At 41.7% G+C, this 26,865-nt stretch overlaps 1 protein-coding gene across 1 annotated transcript; it reads right to left on the reverse strand.

Moving 5' to 3' along the window:
• Positions 1–1,100: 1,100 nt before the first annotated feature.
• Positions 1,101–24,226, reverse strand: LOC149455275 (heme-binding protein 2-like). Its single transcript, XM_089686506.1, has 4 exons — positions 24,050–24,226; positions 11,711–11,840; positions 6,449–6,617; positions 1,101–1,315 (listed from the first exon to the last, which is right to left on the reverse strand). The coding sequence occupies exons 1-4, from the start codon at positions 24,191–24,193 to the stop codon at positions 1,138–1,140; spliced, it is 621 nt and encodes a 206-aa protein (XP_089542632.1). The 5' UTR covers positions 24,194–24,226; the 3' UTR covers positions 1,101–1,137.
• Between the last annotated feature and the right edge of the window lie 2,639 nt (positions 24,227–26,865).

Consider the following 26,865-nt stretch of genomic DNA (forward strand, 5'->3'; position numbering starts at 1 on the left):
AGCGGGGAGGATTCCATTGCGCATTCCCTTAAGAGGAAAGTTATCTATCACTTTGGATTGTTTGAAACGCCTGTGCAAGCTGCAAGAGGGTAATAGCATGTTATCCTACCAGAGTAGTGGCACCATTTTGGACTAGTGCACATAATCACTAGTTGTATTGTTGGATTTGCTGTGATTTCACCTGTTGGAGTGATTTACACACTATATCACGAGTTGGGTTTTTGTGAACCATATCAACCTCATGAGTGGGGTATAAAGGTGGGCTCACCTCATACACATTGTTTACAATACTGTATAATTTGGGATACATTTACTTCATTTTTATTTATAGAAAATATTTTTTTTTTTGTCATGAGTGGTTTTTGCATGACATCACAGATTATTATATTATTTGAAAGATAATGCACTATATTCAGTTTAAATTTTTTTGAGGTATCTTGGACTTGAAGTGGCGAATTGGATACTTATCACGTTTGGAAGATTGAATAGTGTGGACATTTTTGTGGACTTTTTAATGTGGACATTTCTTTGAATTTATTTGGGGAATCTGTAGTAAAGAATTTGAGTTTTGAGGAAGGATTGTAGAAAAGGTTTATGATAATTTGTATCTAGTCAGGAATTCTATTGTATTTAGATCAGATTAGATGAAACTGGGTTGATTGCCAGAGTGGAAATGTATTGATCGTTTTGCATCGATCAGCAGCACTGAGATGCTTTGCTCATGAATACAGTCATATTTCAGTTGATCAGATTATGAGATTACATAGTGGAAACAGAGATGTGATCAAAAACCTGGAATCGTTTAAACAAGCCATCAACTGTGGTTGATTATTCCTGTCAGAAGAGATTGAACTGAAAGAAATCAATCATTTATCAAAGCGTGTATGACCACCTTTTATACATATTGTAAAGCTGTGGACATTTCAGGTGACCCAATATCAGTCTTCCCAACAAAACAGAGCAAACTAATGTAATAGGAATACATAAGCGTTTCTTCCTCATGCTATCTAATGGCAGATCATCTGTTACAAGAAACACCATTTTTCTATTTTGAATTAAATTTCAAATATAGCCTTTCCATAATAATCATTGCTACACAATAGTTAAAAAGGAAAAAAAAAATCTCTTCCTGATTTATTAATTTAGAGACCTGAACCAGACTTCATTGTGTCGTTTAAAAAATGTAAGGGGGTCATTATAGGCTGCTGCCATTCCAACCTGGGTATCGTAGGCTAGACCAAGGGCAATCAGCTCTTCAGAGAGAGCTTTGGAGTGTTTTTCAAAGTCTGACTTCATTGCGTATCCACTAAAAGACCTGGTAAACACAATAACAGATATTTCAAATTAGACATTTGCTGAGCCAAACAACAAATATAACAAAAACAACACAGTAAAATAAATGCATTTTATGCAAATTCATTATAAGATTTCATTAGCCAAAACTAGTTCTAAAGAGCTGCTGCCCATAGCAGCCAGTCAGTGTTTGTAAAAAAAAAACCTAAAGCTATCTGCTTTCTATAGCTGGCCAAAAACTGGTAGATTTTTATTAGTCTGCTTGAAGTTAAACAATTTAAATCTAATGGATTGCTTCATTCACGCTATACAGCACAAATGGACAAAGCGGCAGTGAAGGCTGTTATATTCTGACAGCAGACACCAGTGGCTGTCAGAATACCCAAATAGCAGCTGTATCTGATTGGATGCAGACGCTGCTTGGCCGACAATTTTCAGATTTTTTAAATGAATGATGCCAGGCAGGAAGGTGCCAACAGGGCCATTGACATAGCCAGTTCGATCAGTGTATAGCCAGCTTATGATCAGCAGGTTCACCTTACTCTATTTTCCATGACTATTATGGTGTCTGTGTCTCATTATGGCAATTTACTATCACCCACTGTCCTACAGATGCAACCAGAAATGAGAAATCTCCCCCAGTTAAGCTGGCCATAGATGACTTGACATTTGGTCGGTTCTGCAGTTGTCGGCTCTCGAATTGGCTGCAGTGCTGATCAGTGTATACGGATGATGGAGTAGTCCCCACTGTCAGAATACAAAAGTGAAAAGTGGCTATAAGCAGCATGGTGGCTAAATGGTTAGCACTTCCGCCTGGCAGTACTAGGGTCAATGGTTTGAATCCCAACCAAGGCACCACCTACCTGGAGTTTGCATGTTCTCTCTGTGTCTAGTAGGTTTCCGCCGGGTACTCCAGTTTCCTCCCACACTCCAAAGACATGCTGGTAGGTTACTTGGCTCCTGTCTAAATTGGCCATAGTATGTGTATGTATGTGAATTAGGGACCTTAGATTGTACGCCTCTTGAGGGTTAGGAACTTATGTGAATGTACAATATATATATGTAAAGCTCTGCGTAAATTGGTGGCGCTATATAAGTACCTGAAATAAATAATTTTTCCAAATCAGCTGGGTGGCTGATTCAAAAAAAGAAAAAAAGTCCATCTGTAGCCTGCTTTAGGACTGTCACAGGAACAAGTGTCCTCAAAATTTGGATTTTCTATCACACTCTGTCCTAGGGGTAATAGTCACTAACAAATAGGGTGAATATCTTCAGCAGGGACATAGACAACAATGAAAACCTGACCAATGTTCTATCCGTTTACTACTCTAATCTACAAAAAAAAAAAAAACGTTTTAGTTATAGGTACACATCAAAGTAAATATGGATCCTGCCATTGCTTAACCACATTCTGGTTGTTTTGCTAACCAACTGGCTTCAGTTCTTTGAGTCACTGGCCTGGAAAAGCCATGTGCATTAGAAAAATCAGACTAAAATAAGAAATGCTTTATCTACATACTTGGTCCAGATTAGTTGTTCACAATATTGCAACCAGAGGGTTTACATGACAGCCGGGCAACTAGAATTTCCAGAAAAAGAAGTCAACAATGTCAGCCTCCATTTTTCCTTAGAGAAGATTTCCTTTTAAAGTGATTGTAAACCTTAGGACTTTATCTTTTAAATATAACAAACATGTCATACTTACCTGCTCTGTGCAATGGTTTTGCACAGAGCAGCCCCGATCCTCCTCTTCTGGGGTCCTCCACGAGCACTCCTGGCTCCACCTCTTCAGTAAGCACACCCGTAGAAAGACCACTTCCTATGGGGGCACTTGAGCCCAAGCTGCACTGCCTGCGTGCATCTATAGACAGAGACAGAGATGCTGGGAGTTACCCGCCCCCCGCTCCCTTGTCACAGAATTTGATTGACAGCAGCAACAGTCAATGGTTCCCGCTGCTATCAATCTGTCCAGTGAGGAGGGAGAGAGAAGAGAGAGTTACTACTCTCAGGCACAAGGCTGAATCACAATCGGGCTTAGGTAAATGTGGGGGAGATCCTGGACCCCATTATGCAGAGAATGCCTTTAGAACCACTGTAAGTACCTTTGTTGAAATGTTCCAATAAATGCCCAGGACCGCTACAGCCTATCTGACCAGCTGAGTACAGAGGATAAGGACATCCATTCTTCACCTCCTCTGTGACAAATGGGCAGCACAGTGGCTAAATGGTTAGCACTTCTGCCTGGCAGTACTAGGGTTGTTAGTTCGAATCCCAGCCACGGCACCTCCTGCCTGGAGTTTGCATGTTCTTCCTGTGCCTGTGTGGGTTTCCTCCAGGTGCTACGGTTTCCTCCCACACTCCAAAGACATGCTGCTAGGTTAATTGGCTCCTGTCTAAATTGTCCCTACTATGTATTTGTATGTATGAATGTAAGTTAGGGACCTTAGATTGTACGCCCCTTGAGGGTTAGGGACTGATGTGAATGTACAATATATATGTAAAGTGCTGCATAAATTGACGGTGCTATATAAGTACCTGAAATAAATAAAACCCCATGACACTACACTGCACTCACCTGACGTCCTCAGTCTTTAGGGCTGAATGACGTTAGGTGAAGAAGTCTGAAAAATGAGATGGCAGCTCTGGGTAGAAGTTGCGTATTGCAGCCAAAGCTGCTCTAATTGTTTGTAAAACATCTGTGGTTCATTTAAAAACATATCCAGAGCTAAGCTTTATTTGGGGTTGATCAGAGGCACTTTAAATGATGGCAGATGTGTACGGACTCCTATTTAATATGATTTTGAATGTGATTGCTTAATTCTGAACACAGCTACATCCCCAGTTATAAGAGGGTGTGCACACTTATGCAACCACATTATTTTAGTTTTTTATGTTTACTCCCCCCCTAAAAGATTTCAGTTTGTTGTTCAACTGAGTTGTACAGTTTATAGGTCACATTAAAGGTGGAAAAAGTTCTGAAATGATTTATCTTTGTCTCATTTTTTTACATCACAGAAACCTGACATTTTAACAGGGGTGTGTAGACTTTTTATATCCACTGTATTAGGCAGCAAGTGAACATGGTGTCCGTGATGTTTACATGCTGAAAGCAGAAAAAAAATTTGCAAGCATAAGGATTGAAGCGACTTTGACAAGGGCCATATTGTAATGGCTAGATGACTAAGCCCAAAACTGCAACTCTTGTGGGATGTTCCTAGTCTGCGGTGCTCAGGACCTACCAAAAGTGATCCAAAGAAGGAAAACTGGTGAACTGGGGACAGCGTCATGGTTGGCCAAGGCATATAGATGCATGTGGGGTACTGGTCTCTGATCCAATAGAAGAGCTGTTGTAACTCTAATTGCTAAAAAATTAATGCTGGTTCTGACAGGTGTCAGAACACGCAGTTTCTTGCGTATGGGACTACATAGCAGCAGACTGATCAAAGTGCCATGTCCAAAGCCAAAAGCGCCTACAATGGGTATGTGAGTAGCAGAACTGGACGAAGGTGACGTGGTCTGATGAATTCAAGAATGGCTTGAGGAAAACAATAGCATGTTCAGGAGGTAGATTGGCCTCCAAACTCTGCAGATCTCAATCCAGTTGAGCATCTGTGAGATGTACTGGAAGAACAAGTCCGATCCATGAAGGCCCCACCTCGCAATCTACAGGACTTAAATGATCTGCCACTGACAGCTTGGTTCCAGATTCGACAGCATACTTTCAGAGGTCTAGGGAAGTTCAAACCTCAACGGATAGGTGGTCACAAGGCTATGGCTGATCCAGATATGTAGGACAATGCAAGGCTCAGGCAAAAGAAAATTAATGCAGCCACCACATCTATAAATTGGTAAGCTGCAATATTAAAACAAATATATTTGTTTAATGGTGGTTGTGAACCCTTATACAGTATATACCTAGTAAAGTGACTGGCCTCAAATGATACACAGAGGTGAAACAAATCCTTCTACATAAATTGTACCTGTATCTGCAGCTCACTCTCCTCTACATCCAATCAAAGTGCTGAATTTATAAAGTTTGTCTGAGCGTTCAGAAAAAAAAGGGACAGGGACCTGAAGTTACACTTTGCAGAGCTCAGTGAGGAGAGCTCTGAGAGACAATTGAAGGAAAGAGACACCCTCCTCCACACAGCTCACAGGAACAGAGCTGAGGCTGTCAATCTGCTGGTGCTCCTTCCTTTTCACCATTTTTCTCTTGGAATCAGAAGTGACTTGCTCTCAACTGAGACAAGTACACACTGCAGAGGGATATGCTTTGTTAATTTTTTCTGAGATTTACAATCACTTTAAACTTGAGGTACCAGTCACAGTTATTACAGGAAGGGGGATGCAACAGTGAGCTTGTGTACGTTTCAAAGTTCATAGAAGACATCATTCGAAATGCATATTACTTATGTAGGTGTGGGGGGGGGGCATGTGATGCTTTGTAACAGCACAGGTGGCAGTCAGCCCTGGCTTACACTGGTGTGAATTGTCATGCAATTTGACTGATCAAATCACATGACAAATTGCAACCTATGATCGGTAATAGATCTGTTCTAATCAGTGTGACTCCAACTTTGCAAGTCGCACAGGTGTCTATCAAGTCGCACCCAAAGTCACCTTGGCATCCGACTTTGAAATCGTTTGATTTCACTTGAATTTGCACGATTTCAAAGTCGGATCCATTGTGAACCAGGGCTCAGACAATGCCTATGTTGTGAATGATCATGGTATACAATTGAGCAAAGTTCAGAAAATACTGATAAAAAGGCATATTTATAAAGCCGGTAATCTGGCATTCATCAAACACTCCCTGCAGATGAATCATCCAGGTACATGTGTTTTATGACTCCCAGACAGAGAATATTCAGTGAAAGTTAAATCCACTGCTTTATAAATAGACTCCAGTTTATTAGAATATATTCCAAAAAAATATTTCCACAGTACAATGGGTTCCTTTATTAAAGTTAGCAGGAAGGGAATAACATCAGCCGAAATCTAACTGAATTAACATTTTTTTTTCAGTTTACAGGTTAGCATAATATCACTTGCACACAAAACTGCATTTTTGTTTAAATATAGAATTTTGTACAGTATACCTTCATGTGTTTAAACCATAAAGTGCAAAGATCAGCATCCTTTCCATTTCACATACCTGACATAATAAGTTGTAGGAGGAAAGCTTTCCAAAACAATACAAGGCTCATTAGGTGTGGGGGGATTCACCAATGCCGAAGGCAAGAAGAGAGACATGGTAGAGTTGAGCGTGGTGTCAAACAATGGTACAGTGATACGAACAGGAACATTCATTTTTATAGCTATACCTTTTAAGAAAAAACAAAGGAAAGAATTAAGATACATTCCAGGAGCCAAGTTGGCTTTATCTATGTTTTTTTTAGGTTACATGCTATTGCTATCAGTAAAAACGTATCATAGCTCCTTCAAGTGCCTGCTAGCTCATAGAGGTTCCTAAACTGTTCACTCCAAATTCCTCCCTCCAACCAGCCATCCATGTGCCATGATTATTTTAAATGCCCCAAATGTGAAATCGTTTATTTTGAAGACAACCAAATAATGACTTCGTAAAACTTTAGGAAGTAAGGTCTGCTCCTTAATTCAGCACCCCCACAACTTTAAAAATTGCCATACGACGGAAGTACAAAAAATGTACCTGTGGTGAAAAAAAATGTACAATGTACACTCACTGGCCACTTTATTAGGTACACCTGTTTAATTGCTTGGTAACACAAATTGCTAATCAGCCAATCATATGGCAGCAACTCCATGCATTTAGGCATCTAGACGTGGTGAAGACAACTTGCTGAAGTTCAAACTGAGCATTGGAAGGGGGGAAAAAGGAGATTTAAGTGACTTTGAATGTGGCATGGTTGTTGGTGTCAGACGGGCTGGTCTGAGTATTTAAAAAACTGCTCATCTACTGGGATTTTCACGCACAATTACATGGAATGGTCCGAAACACAGAAAATATCCAGTGAGCGGCAGTTGGGTGATCGAAAAAGCCTTGTTGATATCAGAGGTCAGCGGAGAATGGGTAGTCTGGTTCGAGATTATAGAAAGGCATCAATAACTCAAATAACCACTCATTACAATCAAGGTATGCAGACTACCATCTCTGAATGCACAACACATCAAACCTTGATGCAGATGGGCTGCAGCAGTAAAAGACCACACTGGGTGCCACTCCTGTCAGTTAAGAACAGGAAACGGAGGCTACAGTTGGCATAGGCTCACCAAAAGTGGGAAATAGAAGATTGGAAAAACGTTGCTTCATCTGATGAGTCCATCAGAGTGCGTGAAAATCCCAATGGATCACCAGCTTTTGAAAAACCCAGACCAACCCATCTGGCACCAACAACCATGCCACATTCAAAGCCACTTAAATCCCATTTATTCCCCATTCCGATGCTCAGTTTGAACTTCAGCAAGTCGTCTTCACCACGTATAGATGCCTAAATGCATTGAGTTGCTGCCATTTGTGATTGGCTGATTAGCAATTTGTGTTACCAAGCAATTGAACAGGTGTACCTAATAAAGTGGCCAGTGAGTGTATACCATCCTTACTCCCTAACCTTAATCTCATGAGACACTTAAACACGTTGCAGAAGCATCTTCATGCCAGATTTTAGATCCTCATTGTCACAAATTGCCTTGTTGTTGTGTTGGTACTGCATTGGGCAACTCAGCCCAACGCTGCCAAACTCTACTGGTGTGAATGAGCCCCTAGTCACAATTGTAAAATGTAAAAACGATTTACACATAATCTAACATGATTCTACCAATCCAAGGGCTACTATTAGAAATCTCTGGAGTTTTCTAGAAATCAGACTAGATCTACAAGTCTGGTCTTCATGTATAAATACCCAATTGTATAACATGTTTTGCAGATGTTGGAGATGGATACTATCTTAATCCATTGTACTGCAATATATATATATATATATATATATATATATAATATATATATATATATATATATATATATATACACACACACACACACACAGTGGGGATCGAAAGTTTGGGCACCCCAGCTAAAAATTTGTATTAATGTGCATAAAGAAGCCAAGGAAAGATGGAAAAATCTCCAAAAGGCATCACATTACAGATTAGACATTCTTATAATATGTCAACAAAAGTTAGATTTTATTTCCATCATTTACACTTTCAAAATAACAGAAAACAAAAAAATGGCATCTGCAAATGTTTGGGCACCCTGCAGAATTTATAGCATGCACTGCCCCCTTTGCAAAGCTGAGACCTGCCAGTGTCATGGATTGTTCTCAATCATCGTCTGGGAAGACCAGGTGATGTCAAGCTCAAAGGTTTTAAATGCCCAGACTCATCTGACCTTGCCCCAACAATCAGCACCATGGGTTCTTCTAAGCAGTTGTCTAGAAAACTGAAACTGAAAATAGTTGACGCTCACAAAGCTGGAGAAGGCTATGAGAAGATAGCAAAGCGTTTTCAGATGTCAATATCCTCTGTTCGGTATGTAATTAAGAAATGGCAGTCATCAGGAACAGTGGAAGTTAAATCAAGATCTGGAAGACCAAGAAAAATATCAGACAGAACAGCTCGCAGGATTGTGAGAAAAACAATTCAAAACCGACGTTTGACTGCACGATCCCTCCAGAAAGATCTGGCAGACACTGGAGTTGTGGTACGCTATTCCACTATAAAGAGATACTTGTACAAATATGGTCAAATGGAGATTTTTCCATCTTTCCTTGGCTTCTTTATGCACATTAATACAAATTTTTAGCTGGGGTGCCCAAACTTTCGATCCCCACTGTGTGTATATATATATATATATATATAAATAAATGGGGGGGTATATATACCCAATATCAGCATGGACCTAGGAAAGATTTGCAGCAAAAAAAATATGCCGCACATAGAAGATCCAATTACTTTGCAGTCACAATAAGGCTCACAGAAGCATTAGGAAAGCTGTTAAGCTGCATTAACTGAGATTTGAAACGGTAATGTCAGCTAGTATTATTAAGTCAGCATCTGTCTATGATGGAATTATAGCTGCATACATACAATGCAAAGATGACCATTTAGTCTGCCACTTACTATATATCAATATGATAAACACACTTTTTACTAAAATGTTAGGCATCGTCTGCAATAGGAATTATATCTTCAGTGAAATAATTCCCAAGACCTTGTTCACATGGGAGTACTTAAAGCGGAGTTCCACTCAACCTGTCAAAAAATAAAAGTCAGCAGCTACAAAAACTGTAGCTGCTGACTTTTAAAAAACAGCCACTTACCTGTCCCTCGGTCCCGTGGTGTGTCCCCTGCAGCCAGTTTCACTGGCTGTCCTGTATGCCAGGAGGCCGGCATCTTCAGTGTAGGCACCCGGCTGTGATAGCTTGCGGCTTCACAGCCAGGTACCCACTGCGCATGCGCGAGTAGCACTGCGCTTCGTAAATGGTCCTGTAGTCTTCTGGGACCTGTCACGTGTCCCAGAAGACTACAGGGAGGGGAGGGAGGACACCTTCCACTTCCAATCACCTAGGCGATCAATTACACAGAATCAGCAGCATGCATGTCATGACTGTTGGGTCTGTTGGATTTCTATTACTCTACTACATCTGCTAGTAAATTATTTGCCATGTAGAAATATCATTTCTACCAAAAACACTGATTGAGCAGGTTAGTGATGTCTGACTGCTATTATTTTGAACACAACTGTACATCCAAGGGAAGGGCCGTGTTTTCCAGCACAGGATGCACAGGTGTTCCGTGCATCTATAGGCATGCAGTTCTATTCATGTATTGGGACACAGTAACTGCATGGTCTCGATGTGGTATCTGGGTAAGGTGAGATATCTGCTGGTAGTGAGGGAGTTGCTATTTGGGCTCCCTATCGGTCTATCTCCCATGGTAAATGGAAACAGACCAGCATTACAGAGGTCCTCAGTCAACCCTAAAGTGCAGGTGAGTTAATTCAGGACATGTATGTGACCTGTGTTATGTGTCTGGTGGGGTTTCATTTCACCACTGGGAGTGAGGTAGCAGAGGTATGCTGACTTGTTGAGTTGCGTGGTTTGGCCCGCCACCCCGAATGCAACATATGTAACACACTGGAAGTAGAGCAATGGGACAGCTCTTGAAAGAGCGAGTTGGCTTAATTATATTAACAGTGTCAGCTTACCTCTGAGTCAGAAGACTGCCTTAAAAATAGACTTTGCACATGACCACAGTTCCCACCTGGTCCCAGGCATGGGTGAGCATGCCCTCAGGCAAAGATACCCCTAGTGAACAGGCGTGGTAGGCCCCGCTCACAACATGATATAGTCGAAGTATCCATTCCAAACACCCACCTTAATGCTTGTATGTATAACTTTGGTAGTACTCTTTCCCGAAAAAACTGAACTAGCAATTCCTCTTCTGCAGTACAGCTTTCACCTTACGTGTCTGTCATATATGTCTAATAGTGGAAACTATGACTGTGCTTACATCAAAAAGGAATCATTGACAATGATATCTGACCCAAAGAAAATACCCTTTTAAACCATGCATAACTTTCTTACTGGTAAAATAAAACACACAGCCATACACAGCTCAAGCTTGTCTGCCTGGACTCCGAGCAGACAGCACTAAGATGTTTCCCAAACATTTCCCAATGTTCTCGACCCCAGTTCTTGTAGGCCATCTCTTGCAATTTTGCAATTAAAACGGTCTGATTTAATTTATTTTTTAAAGTCCAACTCCAGCATAATACACTTAATAGATGGCTTGAGACCATTGCTAAATACTGTAAGCTCGGTATGTAGGCATGTGCGGTTTGTTTTCTCCTCTGCAGGCGGCGCTCAAATGAGTGGCACCTCAGACTGGAGAGGAAGTCCAAGAGAAACAACATTTCTCTATGGTTTCCTGGGACAATGGAGCAACATTCTGGATGGATACATTGTGCCCATGTGACCCTTGTTGGCCACCTTGGGTCAGCAGGGTTTGTTTAAGTCCCTGCTCCAGGTTGGCATGCTTCTGGAATGTGGCTAGTGTAGGGAGAAAGACCCCGCTTGTTAGGGAAAGTAACTAGTGGTAGGTGGTTCCTGATAAGGAAGGACATATTAGGGACTTTCCTCTTGGGACTGGACCAGCTAGGCCAATTTTCACCCTCTGAAACAGATGCTGTCGGCACCTCTCCTCCGCTATATCTGACTGCATTGAACTGTGAGTTATTTCCCTAGCAGTGCTCTCCCACACCTGGGTGTTTATAATGTTGGCATTGGGTTTAATACAAGTTCCATGTTTACTGTAATCAGACTCTGTATTTACTACCCGCACCATGCCACACCTCCCCACAGGTACTGTAAAATTTATTTGGTAGAGCAAAAAATGGATCATTACAAATGTAAACTGCAACAATAAACTGCAATACCTTCTGAATTCTCCCCACTAATGTAATTAAAAAGGCGCTTAAAGGTTTTCATTATTCCTATGCCCATGCCATCCGTGTTTAGGTATGTTGTCGCCCAATGGGTTGACTCATATCTTCTAAGTTCAAACGTCTGAAAAACACAATAAAAATAACACATGACAGTCATGAAATTTGGTGCCTTGTTTGTATACATGGTGGTACAGTATAGTTTACAATTGGTTTTCAGACCACTGTGAAAACATTGACTAATTAGTAAACCAAATCCTTTGGTCACCCTTGCCTCATTTTGTCTGGAACCCCATTTGTGATAATTGTGTGTGCTAGTATTAAATTTAACTTTGCAGCCCACTTCAAAGTAGGGTTACTACCTCATCCGTTTAAAACCCAACACATATTAATTACACAGGTTCTGTGGCTGATTAAGGTGGTAATTAAAGTCACTTAGTGCCATATCTGCATCAAATTAGCTATAGAACCTGTGCCATGAATATGTGTTCGGGTTTAAAGGGATGAGGTGGCAACCCTACTTCAAAGACCCACTTCTTACTAGAGAGTCACATATGATTAGCAATAAATATCTAGACACCATTTCTACCAACGCTAATTTCAACTAGCAATTTTTAGGCCTAGTGTACACAAGTGTGTTAAAATTCCCCCAAGTACACTGGATCTTTCTACTTGGAGCTGGCAGAAAAAGTTATCTTAAAAAAATGTTTCTTTTATGCACTATTACACGTGTTTATGCACAGTTACAAGCATTTGGCTTTTGGAAGCATTTAAATGTAAACTAGGGTTGCTACCTCATCCCTTTAAACCGAACACATATTAATTACACAGGTTCTGTTGCTGATTAAGGTGGTAATTAAACTGAGTGCCTCATCTGCATTAAATTAACCACTGAACCTGTGTAATTAATATGTGTTCAGGTTTAAAGGGATGAGGTGGCAAACCTAATGTAAACTCATTCTATCGGCTAGGACAGGACTTGAAATTTCCGCTCGCCAAATGCGAGGGGAAATCCCTTTGTGGTGAGCACAGATGGAGCGGGCGGCTTTCAATGGAGCAGGTGGCTTGCAATGCGATCCCCAGGCCCCGGGGATCAATTTGCTTTCCACTTGCGCTCCAAGCCTCGTTGTGCAGCCGACTTCCGGGTTCCGACTTCTGGTTTCTTCTTCTCCGCCACAGGGGACATGAGAAGAGGACCGCTCTCCACCGCCTTGGGGGGAACAAGGAGAGGCCCACTCTCCACTGCCCTTGGGGACACGAGGCCTGCTCTGTACCACCTTTTTGCATCAGAAAAAGGGTATTACACAAGTCTTGGTCCTGCTGTACAACGAAAACCATTGCAAATCTTGATGTGGAACTGGCTTCCTACTGCTTTTTGGCATCCAAAAAAAAATTTTTTGGTGTTTTTTTTCTCCACTGAATAGATTGCAATCCACACAAAGCCACTGAAGTGGTATTTTGCATCAGAAAAAAGGTTGCTCTATTAGCACATCTTTGTTAAAATGTTTAGTATTGTTATGCCATGTTTTTTGGCATCTAAATAAGCACTTTTTTGTTTTTTCTTAATGCACTACTTCTCTAAGCTCTCTTTTAATAAGATGCTGGAGATAAAGAATGCAAAATGTTTACTATTGTTATTTATTTTATGCAATGTTTTTTGGCCAAAGAGGCACTTTTTTCTTTTATTCTTAACCACCTCCCGTCCGCCCTATAGTACAATGATGGGTGCAAGGTGGTACTCTCGTTCTGATAGGACGTCATATGACGTCCTACCATTCTCATTGCGCATGCGCGGCTCAGGGAGCATGCAAGCGCGGCGTTCGCCGGTGCGCTGTGTCCCTCGGACACAGTGGATCACGGAAAGAGCTGAAGATGTCGGCTCGGTCATGTGATCAGCTGTGTCCAGTCACAGCTGATCACATGTAAACACGGAAATGCCGGTTATCGTCATTTCTCTCCTCTCGAGCTGGTAATCGGCTTTCAGCGGAGGGGACAGTGTGCCCTGATGATCAGTGTGGCCCCAGAAGTGCCACCTGTCAGTGCTCATCAGTGCCACGTGCCAGTGCCCATCAGTGCCACATCAATGCCACATATCAGTGCCCATCTGAGCTGCCTTTCAATGTCACCCATCAGTGTCAGTCAGTGCCACCTATCAGTGCTGCCAATCAGTGCTACCTATCAGTCCGCATCAGTGCCAGTCAGTGTCGCCTGTCAGTGCCAGTCAGTGCTGCCTATCAGTGCCATATATCAGTGTCATGTATCAGTGTCATGTATCAGTGCTGCCTTTCAGTGCCCATCAGTGATGCCTGTCAATGCCCATCAGTGCAACCTACCAGTGCCTCCTCATCAGTGCCAATCAGTGCCACCTATCAATGTCCATCAGTGCAGCTTATCAGTGCCCATCACTGCAGCCTCATTAGCGCACATCAGTGAAGAAGAAAAATCTCTTATTTACAAAATTGTATAACCAAAACTAAGAAAAAACTTTTTTTTTCAAAATTTTCAGTGGTTTTTGGTTTGTTTAAGAAAAAATAAAATTCCACCAAAAGAAAGCTCTGTCTCAAAAAATGATAAAAATTTCATATGAGGACAGTGTTGCATGACCGCGCAATTGTCATTCAAAGTGTGACAGCGCTGAAAGCTGGAAATTGGCCTGGGCAGGAAAGAGGTATAAGTGCCCGGTAGGCTAGTGGTTAATGCCACACTTCTCTAAGGTCTTTGCTGGAGATAAAAAATACAACATGCTTATAGTAACTATTATTCCACGTTTTTTGGCATCAAAATAAGAACTTTCTTATGCTATATTCTGTAAACTAAACTTACATCTTTTAATAGAGACTTTAGTTACTAAAGTCTCTTTTTAAACATGCAGGAGATAAAAAAAATACAAAATGTTCACTACAGGTTTAAAGATGTAAAACTTGATATTTTGATTGTACCTTATTGCTATTAAGCTATTGCTGTTATGTTTAAATTGACATATTAAAGCTATGTTATAATTGCAGTTTTTTATATTTTGGACTCTTTATTCAAAAGAAAAATTTAATTTCATAAGCTTTAAGGGGGCAGGGCTGGGGGTGGGATTGGGGGATGAGTCGGGGTGGGGTTGGAGGCGGACCTGGGCAAGGTTGGATGGGGCAACTGGTGGAGAGTAAGGTTTGTGCCTGGCTAGTATGTCTAGACTAGAAATTTTAAGCCCTGGGCTAGGATATTCATTTATTCAAGCCACTAGAATAGATTTAGGTGCATGTATGTGTGTTTACATGTAAAAAGCACAAATATGCCTCTTCAGAAACAAGAGTCTAGGGGCATTTTTATTAAGAATTTGAACACTGCGTGTGGTTAAACACCTGCATGTGCTTGGGCACATTAGTTAACATGTAGCTACTTTGAAAGGCATTAAAAAACCCAGACGCCTCTGAAAGCATTATGGCCTTAGGGTTCATAAAGGCTAAGTTCACATTTTGAAAAAAATTTGACTTTTCAGTCCAAAGACCCTAGTGGGCCATTTGCAGCAGAAAACCCCCTATATTGTTAGCATTCCCCCATCTTGCCTAGTTGCTGGGATGTGATATATGTTGAGTGCTCATCCCAGCATCACAAGAGCTTGCACTGCCACTCATTCAAAAGCCACACATGCATAGTGAGGGCCCTGTTCCCCGTAGCACTCCTGAACCCTGCACGTAATGCACTCCTGAACCCTGCAACCTGTGCGTAGCGCACTCCTGAACTCTGCACGTAATGCACTCCTGAACCCTGCAACCTGTGCATAGCGCACTCCTGAATCCTGCACATAATGCACTCTTGAACCCTGAAACCTGTGCGTAGCACACTCCTGAACCCTGAAACCTGTGCGTAGCGCACTCCTGAACCCTGCACGTAATGCACTCTTGAACCCTGCACGTAATGCACTCCTGAACCCTGCAACCTGTGCGTAGCGCACTCCTGAACCCTGCACGTAATGCACTCCTGAACCCTGCAACCTGTGCGTAGCGCACTCCTGAATCCTGCACATAATGCACTCCTGAACCCTGCAGCCTGTGCGTAGCGCACTTCCGAACCCTGCAACTTGTGCGTAGCGCACTCTTGAACCCTGCACGTAATGCACTCCTGAACCCTGCAACCAGTGCGTAGCGCACTCCTGAACCCTGCACGTAATGCACTCCTGAACCCTGCAACCTGTGCGTAGCGCACTCCTGAACACTGCAGGTAATGCACTCCTGAACCTTGCAACCAGTGCGTAGCGCACTCCTGAACCCTGCACGTAATGCACTCCTGAACCCTGCAACCAGTGCGTAGCGCACTCCTGAACCCTGCACGTAATGCACTCCTGAACCCTGCAACCTGTGCGTAGCGCACTCCTGAACCCTGCACGTAATGCACTCCTGAACCCTGCAACCAGTGCGTAGCGCACTCCTGAACCCTGCACGTAATGCACTCCTGAACCCTGCAACCTGTGCGTAGCGCACTCCTGAACACTGCAGGTAATGCACTCCTGAACCTTGCACTCTTTGTGTGATGTACTCCTGAAACCTTCTACTCTTTGTGTTATGCACTCTTGAACCCTGCTATTCTGTGCATTACGCAATCCTGGTTTAATTTAGGAATACCTCTTTAAGACCCTCCCACTGTTAGTGCAATTTGGTCAATATTAATGATCAAAAATGTCTGGAATACAGCCACCTTTTTGTACAAATGTTAATGAGTCTTAAAACTATTTTAATAAAAAAGCTCTTATCCAAATAGATTTCTTAAATCCAGACCTCCTCATTAGAATTGGTAATAAGTATGATTAAAATTCTTCTTGGGTAACTGAGCAACTGGTGCTAATGTAAAGAGACATTAAGTAACATGGTGCTAGAAGGGACAGGGTACAACTATTTATGGTGTAATAAGAGCATGTACTTTCTAGAGCAGCGGTTCTCAACCTGTGGGTCGCGACCCCTTTGGGGGTCGAACGACCCTTTCACAGTGGTCCCCTAAGACCATCAGAAAACACATATTTCCGATGTGTAAAGAGCAGCTACTGTGTTGAAAGCAGCTACTCTGTTAAAAGCAACTACTGTGTTGAAAGCAGCAGTATTGGAGGTAAAACGACACTCATGAATTATAATTACTGGGTAAATAATTTTATGGTTGGGGGTCACCACAACATGAGGAACTGTATTAAAGGGTCACGGCATTAGGAAGGTTGAGAACCACTGTTCTAGAGGAATCCTGAGATCCATCACTGGTGGAAGTGTCTAGAACAGGTGTCTCCAAACTTTCTAAACAAAGGGCCAATTCACTGTCCTTCAAACGTTAGGAGGGCCGGTTTGTGACCTGTGTGAGCAGAACATAGTATTATGGGCGAATAGTTTCCCATTATTGGTGTCAATTGGTGGGATAGTGCCCCATTATTGGTATCAGGGGAGAAATAGTGCCCCATCATTGGTGTCAGTGTGAGGAATAGTGCCCCATCACTGGCATCAGTGTGAGGAATAGTGCCCCATCACTGGCGTCAGTGTGAGGAATAGTGCCCCATCACTGGCGTCAGTGTGAGGAATAGTGCCCCATCACTGGCGTCAGTGTGAGGAATAGTGCCCCATCACTGGCGTCAGTGTAAAGAATAGTGCCCCATCACTGGTGTCAGTGTAAAGAATAGTGCCCCATCACTGGTGTCAGTGTAAAGAATAGTGCCCCATCACTGGTGTCAGTGTGAGGAATAGTGCCCCAATCATTGGTGTCAGTGTGAGGAATAGTGCCCCATCATTGGTGTCTGTGGGAGGAATAGTGCCCCATCATTGGTATCAGTGGGGGGGAATAGTGCCCCATCATTGGTATCAGTGGGGGGGAATAGTGCCCCATCATTGGTATCAGTGGGGGGGAATAGTGCCCCATCATTGGTATCAGTGGGGGGGAATAGTGCCCCATCGTTGGTATCAGTGGGGGGGAATAGTGCCCCATCGTTGGTATCAGTGGGGGGGAATAGTGCCCCATCGTTGATGTCAGTGTGAGGAATAGTGCCCCATCGTTGATGTCAGTGTGAGGAATAGTGCCCCATCGTTGGTGTCAGTGTGAGGAATAGTGCCCCATCGTTGGTGTCAGTGGGAGGAATAGTGCCCCATCATTGGTGTCAGTGGGAGGAATAGTACCCCATCTAATATTTCTGGATTCACCATGTTCGATGTGATGTCAGCAGCCCCAACAAACTCAGAGCTGACATTCAACTGATACTCTATAGCAGCATTTCTTAACCTTTTTACCCCAGAGGAACCCCAAAATAGTTTTCAGGTCTCAGAGAACCTCTGCTAAAATAAATCCATTGAGGGCCATTGGGAAAATATCCTCTACATTAATGATCAGTGGGAGGAATGCTCCCTTTACAATGCTGGTCAAAATGACATTCTTACAGACAGCTAAAAAGATCACTTCTGTCATGCTGCTGGCTCTGAGAATTGGCATTGGCCCTGAAACTACGAATATACAGTACCATCAGATGGGAGGTCAGTCAGACACAGCTACAGGAACCCCTAGCAACCTCTAGAGGAACCCTAGGTGAGATTGGCTTCTCAACAGAATTCCCCTTTGCTCCACTCCAGGCAGCTATGTAAAGGAACATGCAGAGGAGCTGGGCCAGCACAGAGAGTATTAAAGTGTTTAGAAAAAAAACAACATATGCTGTACATCTCTGCAGTACATACACATTTCTCCGTTATTTGTTCCTGTAATGTTGCAAGTACAGAAAAATATCAGTTGCTCTTCCAGATATCCAGTGAGCTCTTAACTTATTGTAGTTGTATTGCTTCTGCTGCATTGAAATCCCAATCAGAGTTTTCAGCCTTGTCTGAGTTCTCCCTCGCTGGACTACAGAACACCTGTCCCCTCCTCCTCATCTCCATATCTTTAAGGGGGGGGGTGTTCTGTAGTCCAATGAGAGTTGGGCAGGATCAAAGTTAACGGTCTAAATGGGAAGTTGACAGCCCACTTGTTTTCTAGCAAGATCGCCAGCTAGTTTTCTGTACATGCAATGTAAGAGACAAAACACCGGGAATGTGCATGTATTTTAGTGATGTACTGCATGTTTCTTTTTATTTATTTTATTACAGCAACGGCACTACCTGCCTGGAGTTTGTATGTTCTCCATGTGCCTGCATGGGTTTCCTCCGGGTACTCTGTTTTCCTTCCACACTCCAAGACATGTTGGTAGGTTACTTGGCTCCTGTCTAAATTGGCCCTAATATGTGTATGTATGAATGTGAGTTAGGGACTGTAGATTGTACACACCTTGAGGACAGGGACTGATGTGACTCTACAATATATATATATATATATAAAGCGCTGCTTGAATTGACGGTGCTGTATGCAGTAAGGGTTTTTTGGTTGTATATTTTATATTGGGCAGACATACACTTTAAGGCAAGTCCTTTCAAATGTTTAAATTAGAACTATAGGCAAAAGATACATTTTTCATTTTGGATAGAGTAAGGGGGGGATGGGGTTATAACCCGTCAGTTTATTTTTTGCGCTCTGTGTTCCATTGGGGAGATTTACCTTCACTTCCTGTCCCATAGACAAAACTGTCCAAAATGAAAAAAAAAGGTTTTGCCTTTATTTATACTTTAACAACTATGTATAAATCACACATGCATAAAATCATGACTTTCTTTAACCACTTCACAACTGCGCTATAGCCGAATGATGGCTACAGCGCGATTGTCCAGTTCTGGGAGGGCGACATATGACGTCCTTCCAGAATGCGGCCTCCCGTGCGCCGTCAGCGGCACGCACCTGGCGCTCTCCATGATCGCTGTGTACTACAGACACAGCTGATCACATGATGAGGTAAAAAGGCCAATCACAGTGGCCTTTCACCACATGATCAGCTGTGTCCAATGACACAGCAGATCACCGAGTAAATACAGTTGCCGGTTATTGGCAGCACTTTCCTCACAGCATGAGGAAAGTACTGCTGATAACCGGCAAATGTCACAGAGCAGATCGGCATTGATGATCAGTGCATAGCAGTGCCATCCACCAGTGCCCAGCAGTGCCACCCCCAGGGCCCCCAATCAGTGCTGCTCAGCAGTTGCACCTATCAGTGCTCAGCAGTGCCGCCATTCAGTGTCATCAGTCAGTGCTGTCAGTCAGTGCCTCCAATCAGCTCGTCCAGTCAGTGTCACTCATCAGTGCTGCCTATAATTGCAGCATCATCAGTGCCTCATCAATGCCACCTCATCAGTGCAACCTATCAGTGCTCATCAGTGCTGCCTATTAGTGCCCATCAGTGCAGCCTCATCACACACATCAGTGAATGAGAAAAATTACCTGTTTGCTAAATTTTCTAATAGAAACAAACTTTTTTCTTCAACTTTTTTGCTTTTTTTGTTTATTGTGCAAAAAATAAAACACCCATCGGCGATTAAATACCACCAAAAGAAAGCTCTATTTGTGTGAAAAAATTATAAAAATGTCATATGGGTACAGTGTTGCATGACCGCGCAATTGCCATTCAAAGTTGAAAAGCTGAAAATTAAAAAAATGGCCTTGGCAGGAAGGGGGTAAAAGTGCACAGCGGGCATGTGGTTAATCAAAAAACTAACAGTTGCCAGTGCGTGCCCCAGCCTAACGCTGGCCATTCCAAGGCTGTCAGAATACCCAAACACTGACTGCAGCTGATTGGCTGTGGTCACTGCACAATTTTTCTTCTCACTTCTTTGATCTTCAAATCAAAGTTTGAGCCAGGTGACACCAACAGGGCCACGCAAGGATTCAATTTCAGCCGATTCAGCAGGAAATTGCCAAAATGCAATATTTGTATGGCCAGCTTTAGACAGAAGAAAGTTCAGGTGACCTACAATGTAAATAAGGAATCACGTGCAGAATTGGGTAATCTGACCTGTAGGTAGCATTCACAGATTCTACAACTCCTTGACCCAAGAAGATTTATCTGTTCACTATCAGGAATCTGATATCTGAAGTGCACTTTGACTTGCAGTCGGCATTTATTAAAGCTGAACTCCAAACAGCAAAAAAGGCACAAATTCATGGAGATCTGTTATCATCAATACATACCTAAATGTTTGCTTGTTCGTTTTTTTTTTTTCAAATCCAAGCAATGTAAATACCCAAATTTACTTAGTATCAGCTACTTGCTGATGAACCATTTGTACAACAGAGCCCAAGGAAGGAGCAGGAGAAGCAGCACAAAGTGACAACCAAGTGTGCTGTATTGCAGAGAGAATACTGATAGGAGAAAGAAATGTGTTCTACAGTGTGCTGCTTCTCCTTTTACACCCCGGTCACATCAAACCCCACTTTGAATTTGTGCGACTTACAGTGAAGTCACGCGATTTTAAAATCGGGTGAGATGCCGATTTCAAGTGCGATTTGCAAGACATCTGACACAGATGTCTATGCAAATCGCACCAAAAGTAGTGCATGTACTACTTTAGAAATCAGTGTGGCTCCGACCAAGTCCGATGTGCACCGATATGAATGCTCTAATTGCAGACAATAGGGTGCAATTTGGCATGCGATTTGCAAATCGCATGCCAATTTGCATCCAATGTGACTGGGGTGTTACTGTCCAGACACAGGGTGGGGTGGGGAAGAGACCTGTTGAAAAAGTGAAACTGTGCCAGAGCAAGATCAGTTTCCTCTCCCTTGCCAAACTGGGCTATGCTGTGAGCCGAAGCTGTGTGAATCTCAGGACTGGATGGTACTAAATACAAATCCTTTGGCTCCCTTATATATATATGTTTCCTTTTCTACCAAATTGTATTGTAACTGTAATGTCTGCCTTTATTTCGTAAAGCTCTGCGCAAACTGTTGGTGCTATATAAATCCTGAATAATAATAATAATTTAATCTGTGTATTTAGCTGTTCACCCGGAGTTCGATTCTAAAACTGGAGGTAAACATGCAATTGGCAATACAAATCCTTTGGCAGGTAAAACAGCTCCCTTATATATATTTAAACTGTATATTTAGCTTTTTTGCCTGGAGCTCATTTCTAAAACTGGAGGTACACATGCAGTTGTTGAAATCCAATAATGTGGGTTAAATTATTAAAGTATTATAACAAGGTGGGTTTTGTGGTTTTAGGGGTGGAGTGGGATAAATGGCTCCTGAGGGTTACCAATGTTGGGCCAAAAATTGCGACCCCACCTCCCCATTTACGTCATTTTTCACAGAAATTAAAAAATTTAAAATTAAAATAAAAAATTTAATCCATAATAATATTAACAATGCTAATACTAAACTTTATTTCAGATAACACCTTCAGGCTCTACGCACACTAGCGTTTTTTTTTTAAGGTAAAAAAATGCTGAAAAAATGGTTGATAAAAATAGCTGGTAGTAGAGTGTTTAGTAGGGTTTTAGAAGCAATTTAGCAGCTTGTAGCCTTTTATTAGTGTTTTTACAGTACATGTAGAAAAAAAGAAAAAGCTAGAAAAAAGCATTTTTGTAGTGTTTAGCGTTTTTTATGTTGGAAAAACGCTCCCAAAAACTTCAAACATTTTTTTTCTGATCCTAAACGCTGAAGCTTGAAAAAGCTACTATCCTAAAACAGTGTGCATGGACACATAGGATAACACCACAGTATTTAGCTTCTAGGAGCTGAAAAAATGCTAATAACAGATTTTAGGAGCTTAACAAAAACTAGTGTGCATGGAGTCTTAAAGGTACCTTCTCAAAGCAATTTACAAAAGAAGTAAAAACAAGGGATACATAAGAAAAGGAACAGTTTGGTGAAGGCTTGTCTAAGGCTCCATGCACACGGGGCGTTTTAATAACGCTGGCAACGTTAGCTGTCTAAAGTCACGTTAAAAACTTCAGTTTTTCAGCATTTTCGTATTAGCGTTTAGCCACGTTTTTTCGCATTGCGTTTTTTAGAGGTTTTTTTTACCAAACATAAAAAAAATTTTGGGTAAAAAAAAATCAAAAACTAAAAAAAACAAACAAAAAAAAAAACAGCGTTGTACCGTGTTTTGCAACATTAGAGCGTTTTTACAGCTAAAAAAACTCTAGAAACCCACTAGTCCTGGGTTTTTTACCAGCCATAAAATGTCCCAGCCAAAAAACGTTGATTACAGTCTATGTGTGCATGGACACATAGGATAACATGCTGGGGGGTTTACTGGCTGTAGAAAACAAACGTCAAAAGCCAAAAACAGCCGCTGTAAAAACGTCCAGTGTAGAACTAAGCTTTCTGTTTTAATTTAAAAGTTTAAAGCAGAACTTCACTCTTTCAATCAGTATTGACTATTTTAATCCTTATGCTGCTAGCATAAGTAAATAGATAGGAAAGTATTATTATTATTATACAGTATTTATGAAGCGCCAATAGTTCGCTCAGCGCTGTACATTACAATGGGGGACAGAACAATAACAATACAATGCAAAACATGAGGGGATCGAGGGCCCTGCTCTTTCGAGCTTACAATCTAGGAGGAAGTACATCAGATTTGTTTTACACTTTTTTTTACATTTCTTTAACTACTTTCTGGTTTCCAAGCCTAGGCCAAAATGATGTCCTATGTCTTTATTTATGATGAGACAGAGAGTTATTATATAGGGGTGATCCACCTATTTTTGTGGCACTTTCATTATTTTTGTCTTGCAAATCGCACCTAAAATTGGTATGTCCCCCGACATTGAAATCGCGCAACTTCACTGTAAGTCGCACAATTTCAAAGTCGGGCTTGATGTGACCGGAGTGTAAGGTGAGCATGAGGATTTAAAAATCATTGCCATACTTGATATGTAGCCAGTGCAAGGAGTCAAGGATAGGAGTAACATGATCGCTTTAGCTAGACCTCTCAGGATTCTGGCAGCTGAATGTACTGTAGTCTGTTGAGTGTGGAACTAGGAACCCCAGCAAGTAAAGCAGTACAGCAATCAAGTCGGGAAAACATAAATGTATTGATCAGTGTTTCAGATACAGTGTAAGATAACATAGGGCATAGCTGAACAATGTTTCACAAGTAGAAAAATAGGAAATAGCTGAACAATGTTTCACAAGTAGAGGGCATAGCTGAACAATGTTTCACAAGTAGAAAAATAGGAAACATATAACGATCAAATACAAAACAAAGAAAAACAACAAAAAACACACCAGCTAAAGAAAACAGGATTTGTTTTTTTTCCAAGCAAATTTCACCTAAGCAGCTCAGTAAACAATAATTGCTTTGGCAAAATTTTGACAATAGTGAAATCAGTAATTGTTTGGACGCATCTGCTGGATGTAATGATGACATTTATCATTCTAAGTTTATTGTTCCCATCACCCCTCTGCTTTTAATAATTGAAAAAAAGCTAAAAATGACAAAAGATGAAAAGACAGACTTACATTGTATCTCTGCAGCACTTGATATCTGGGACATTCATATGAGCCACAAAATGGTGGTGGGCCTTCAATTCTATTGTCTTCAGCAATCACTTCAGTGGCACACAGGGAGAACAAGCCGAGGACAAGCAGACACAAGCATGCCATGTCTACACTCAGAAAGTCCAGAGATTACTAAGGGGGAGGGTTTGCTGACTTGCTAATATATGTTGGATGCTGGGGAGGGACTCAAACTCCTCGCTACAACAAAAGCAAGGTCTGTACCAGCCTTTCCAACCTGTTCAACAGAATGTAGGAGAGGATTTGTGGCATGTAAAAACAACTTTTATGCCCCCCAGATCACTTTTTCCTGCTTTTATATGTTCCTGCTTTAAAACAGGTTTAGCCGTGTTTACCTGCATTGATGTGCATTTACACCATTGTAGCTGCTTTTAGAGTTTATCAGATTTTTGATGCACAAAAAATCTTCTTTTCTCTAAACACAACTATACTAAATAGCCCTAAATGTAACTAAATGACCAGTCTGAATGACACTATTCAGAAACCATCACCTGCCTTTACGTGTGTTTAGAAACATGCTCTAACCAGGGGCGGACTGACAACTCATGGGGCCCCCGGGCAATAGGGGCTCATGGGATCCCCGTGTCCTCGCCCACACCCAAAAAAGCCTATGAAAAAGCCAATGAAAGGTACCAGGGGCATCTCATGGGGCCCCCTACTGACCCCGGGCCCTCGGGCAGTGCCAGAATGCTCGAATGGTCAGTCCGCCCCTGGCTCTAATGCTAGGTTCACACCTGAGCGTTTTCTGCAGTGTTTTGCAGAAATGCAGTACAGTCCATTTAACATGATTTCCTATGGGACATGTTCACATCTCTGCATTTTCACCCGATGTGTTTTTTGGAAAGGGTCAAGGACTTTTTTTAACACAAAACATTGCGTTTTTGGTTCTATAGACTTCAATGGGAATGCTGCAGAAAAGCATGTACTGCTTTTTTGATGCGTTTTTGCGCTTAAAAGCTGCCTAGCAACAAGAAAAAAAAAGTGGAAAAAATGCATCAAAAACAAGGCAAAAATGCAAGTGCAAAAACGCAAAACGCAATGCAGAACCGCCTCAAACGCAACCTGCATAGGTGTGAACCTAAGGCTGGTTCACACCAGTACATGGTGTGGGTAAGGCACATTTCTGCACTGCATTCAAAATACACTTCCTTTGAAATCTGTGGCTGCCAATACATTGTTAACAGAATCGCAAATGATGTGCGTTAGCAGGCATCAGATCACATGGTACTGCAGTACGATGCGATTTGGTGTGGGGCGTTTTTTGAAAGTAGTGCATGTGCTATTTTTTGTGCATTCCAGTGCGATTTGCAGACCATTCGAATGGGTTGCAAATTTACAGTGCATGGGGAAAATCACAGGAATCACACAGGAACAAGGACTGAGCTCAAGTGTGATTCTGGTGTGAACCAGCCCTAAACATATATAATCCAGGCCTGACACTGCATCTGTGAATAAACTATTGTAGGCAGTACAGTTGCTAAATGGTTAGCACTTCCACCTGGCGGTACTAGGGTTGTTGGTTTGAATCCCAGCCACGGCGCCACCTGCCTGGAGTTTGCATGTTCTCCCTGTGACTGCGTGGGTTTCCTCCGGGTACTCTGGTTTCCTCCCACACTCCAAAGACATGCTGGTAGGTTAATTGGCTCCTGTCTAAATTGTCCCTAGTATGTGTATGTATGAATTTGAGTTAGGGACTTTAGATTGTACACCCCTTGAGGGTTAGGGACTGATGTGAATGTACAATATATGTATGTAAAGTGCTGCGTAAATTGACGGCGCTATATAAGTACCTGAAATAAATAATAAATAAATATTAGAGGTTGTTTGTCTCATTTACATGGGCTCAGGGGCCTAGACAGTGTGCAACAGCCACTTGTGGTTGTGTCTAGAGCGGTGGGGAGCTGCATACAGGCAGACTATGTCAGTCAATGGAGATGCAGTAGCTGTACGGACCCATTCAAGTTTGACAGGTGTGCACAGACGGATGCATGGCACTGACCACACTATGTGGATGAGGTGGAGATTGTGACACGAATGCCCATCCTTTATACCTCATCCAATTAGAGAACTCCTTGTACAGGCGAACCTCTCTTTACAAATTTAATTAGTTCTGCTGGACTTTTCGTATTGCATAAGTCTTTTATCTGTTCAAAACTCTTTACAAAAGTGCACTTTAAAGGCATAGATACTGTACAGGGACATGATTAAAAATGAATTCGTAAATGCATTGAAAACCAAATAATCCGTTCCGGAGGTCACAAAAAAGTAAAAAAAAAGTTTTGTCTATTCTTAACTGTTTATAAAGTGCACTTTTAAGACATATAGGGACATGATTAACCACTTCAAGTCTGGACACTTTTACCCCCTTCCTGTCCAGGCCAAATTTCAGCTTTCAGCGCTATCACATTTTGAATGACAATTGCGCGGTCATGCAACACTGTAGCCATATGAATTTTTTAGCATTTTTTGAGACAGATAAAACTTTATTTTGGTGGTATTTATTCACCGCTGGGATTTTTTTTTTTGATATATAAATGAAAAAGTCCAAAACTTTTGAAAAAAGGTGTTTTTCTTATAACATTTTGCAAATAAATAATCTTTCTTCATAAATCTTGGCCAAAATGTATTCAGCTATCTTTTTAGTAAAAAAAAATTAGTTTATAACCAAAAATTATAATTTTTCAAATTTTATTTTACATTTTTTTTTTTTTTTTTACATACTGTCACCCTAGCAGTACAGTGTCACCATAGTTATGAAG

This window comes from Staurois parvus, unplaced genomic scaffold (genome assembly GCF_062004578.1).
Source record: "Staurois parvus isolate SC_StPar_1 unplaced genomic scaffold, SC_StPar_1.0 ptg000401l, whole genome shotgun sequence".
Lineage (NCBI taxonomy): Eukaryota > Metazoa > Chordata > Amphibia > Anura > Ranidae > Staurois > Staurois parvus.

Excerpts from the sequence above, each read along its gene's own strand:
- LOC149455275 (XM_089686506.1), bottom strand. The coding sequence starts at position 24,193 with ATGGCATGCTTGTGTCTGCTTGTCCTCGGCTTGTTCTCCCTGTGTGCC. Across the intron at positions 11,841-24,049 it reads AAGTGCTGCAGAGATACAAT|ACGTTTGAACTTAGAAGATA; the intron begins GTAAGTCTGTCT and ends TGTGTTTTTCAG. Across the intron at positions 1,316-6,448 it reads CCTACAACTTATTATGTCAG|GTCTTTTAGTGGATACGCAA; the intron begins GTATGTGAAATG and ends TGTGTTTACCAG.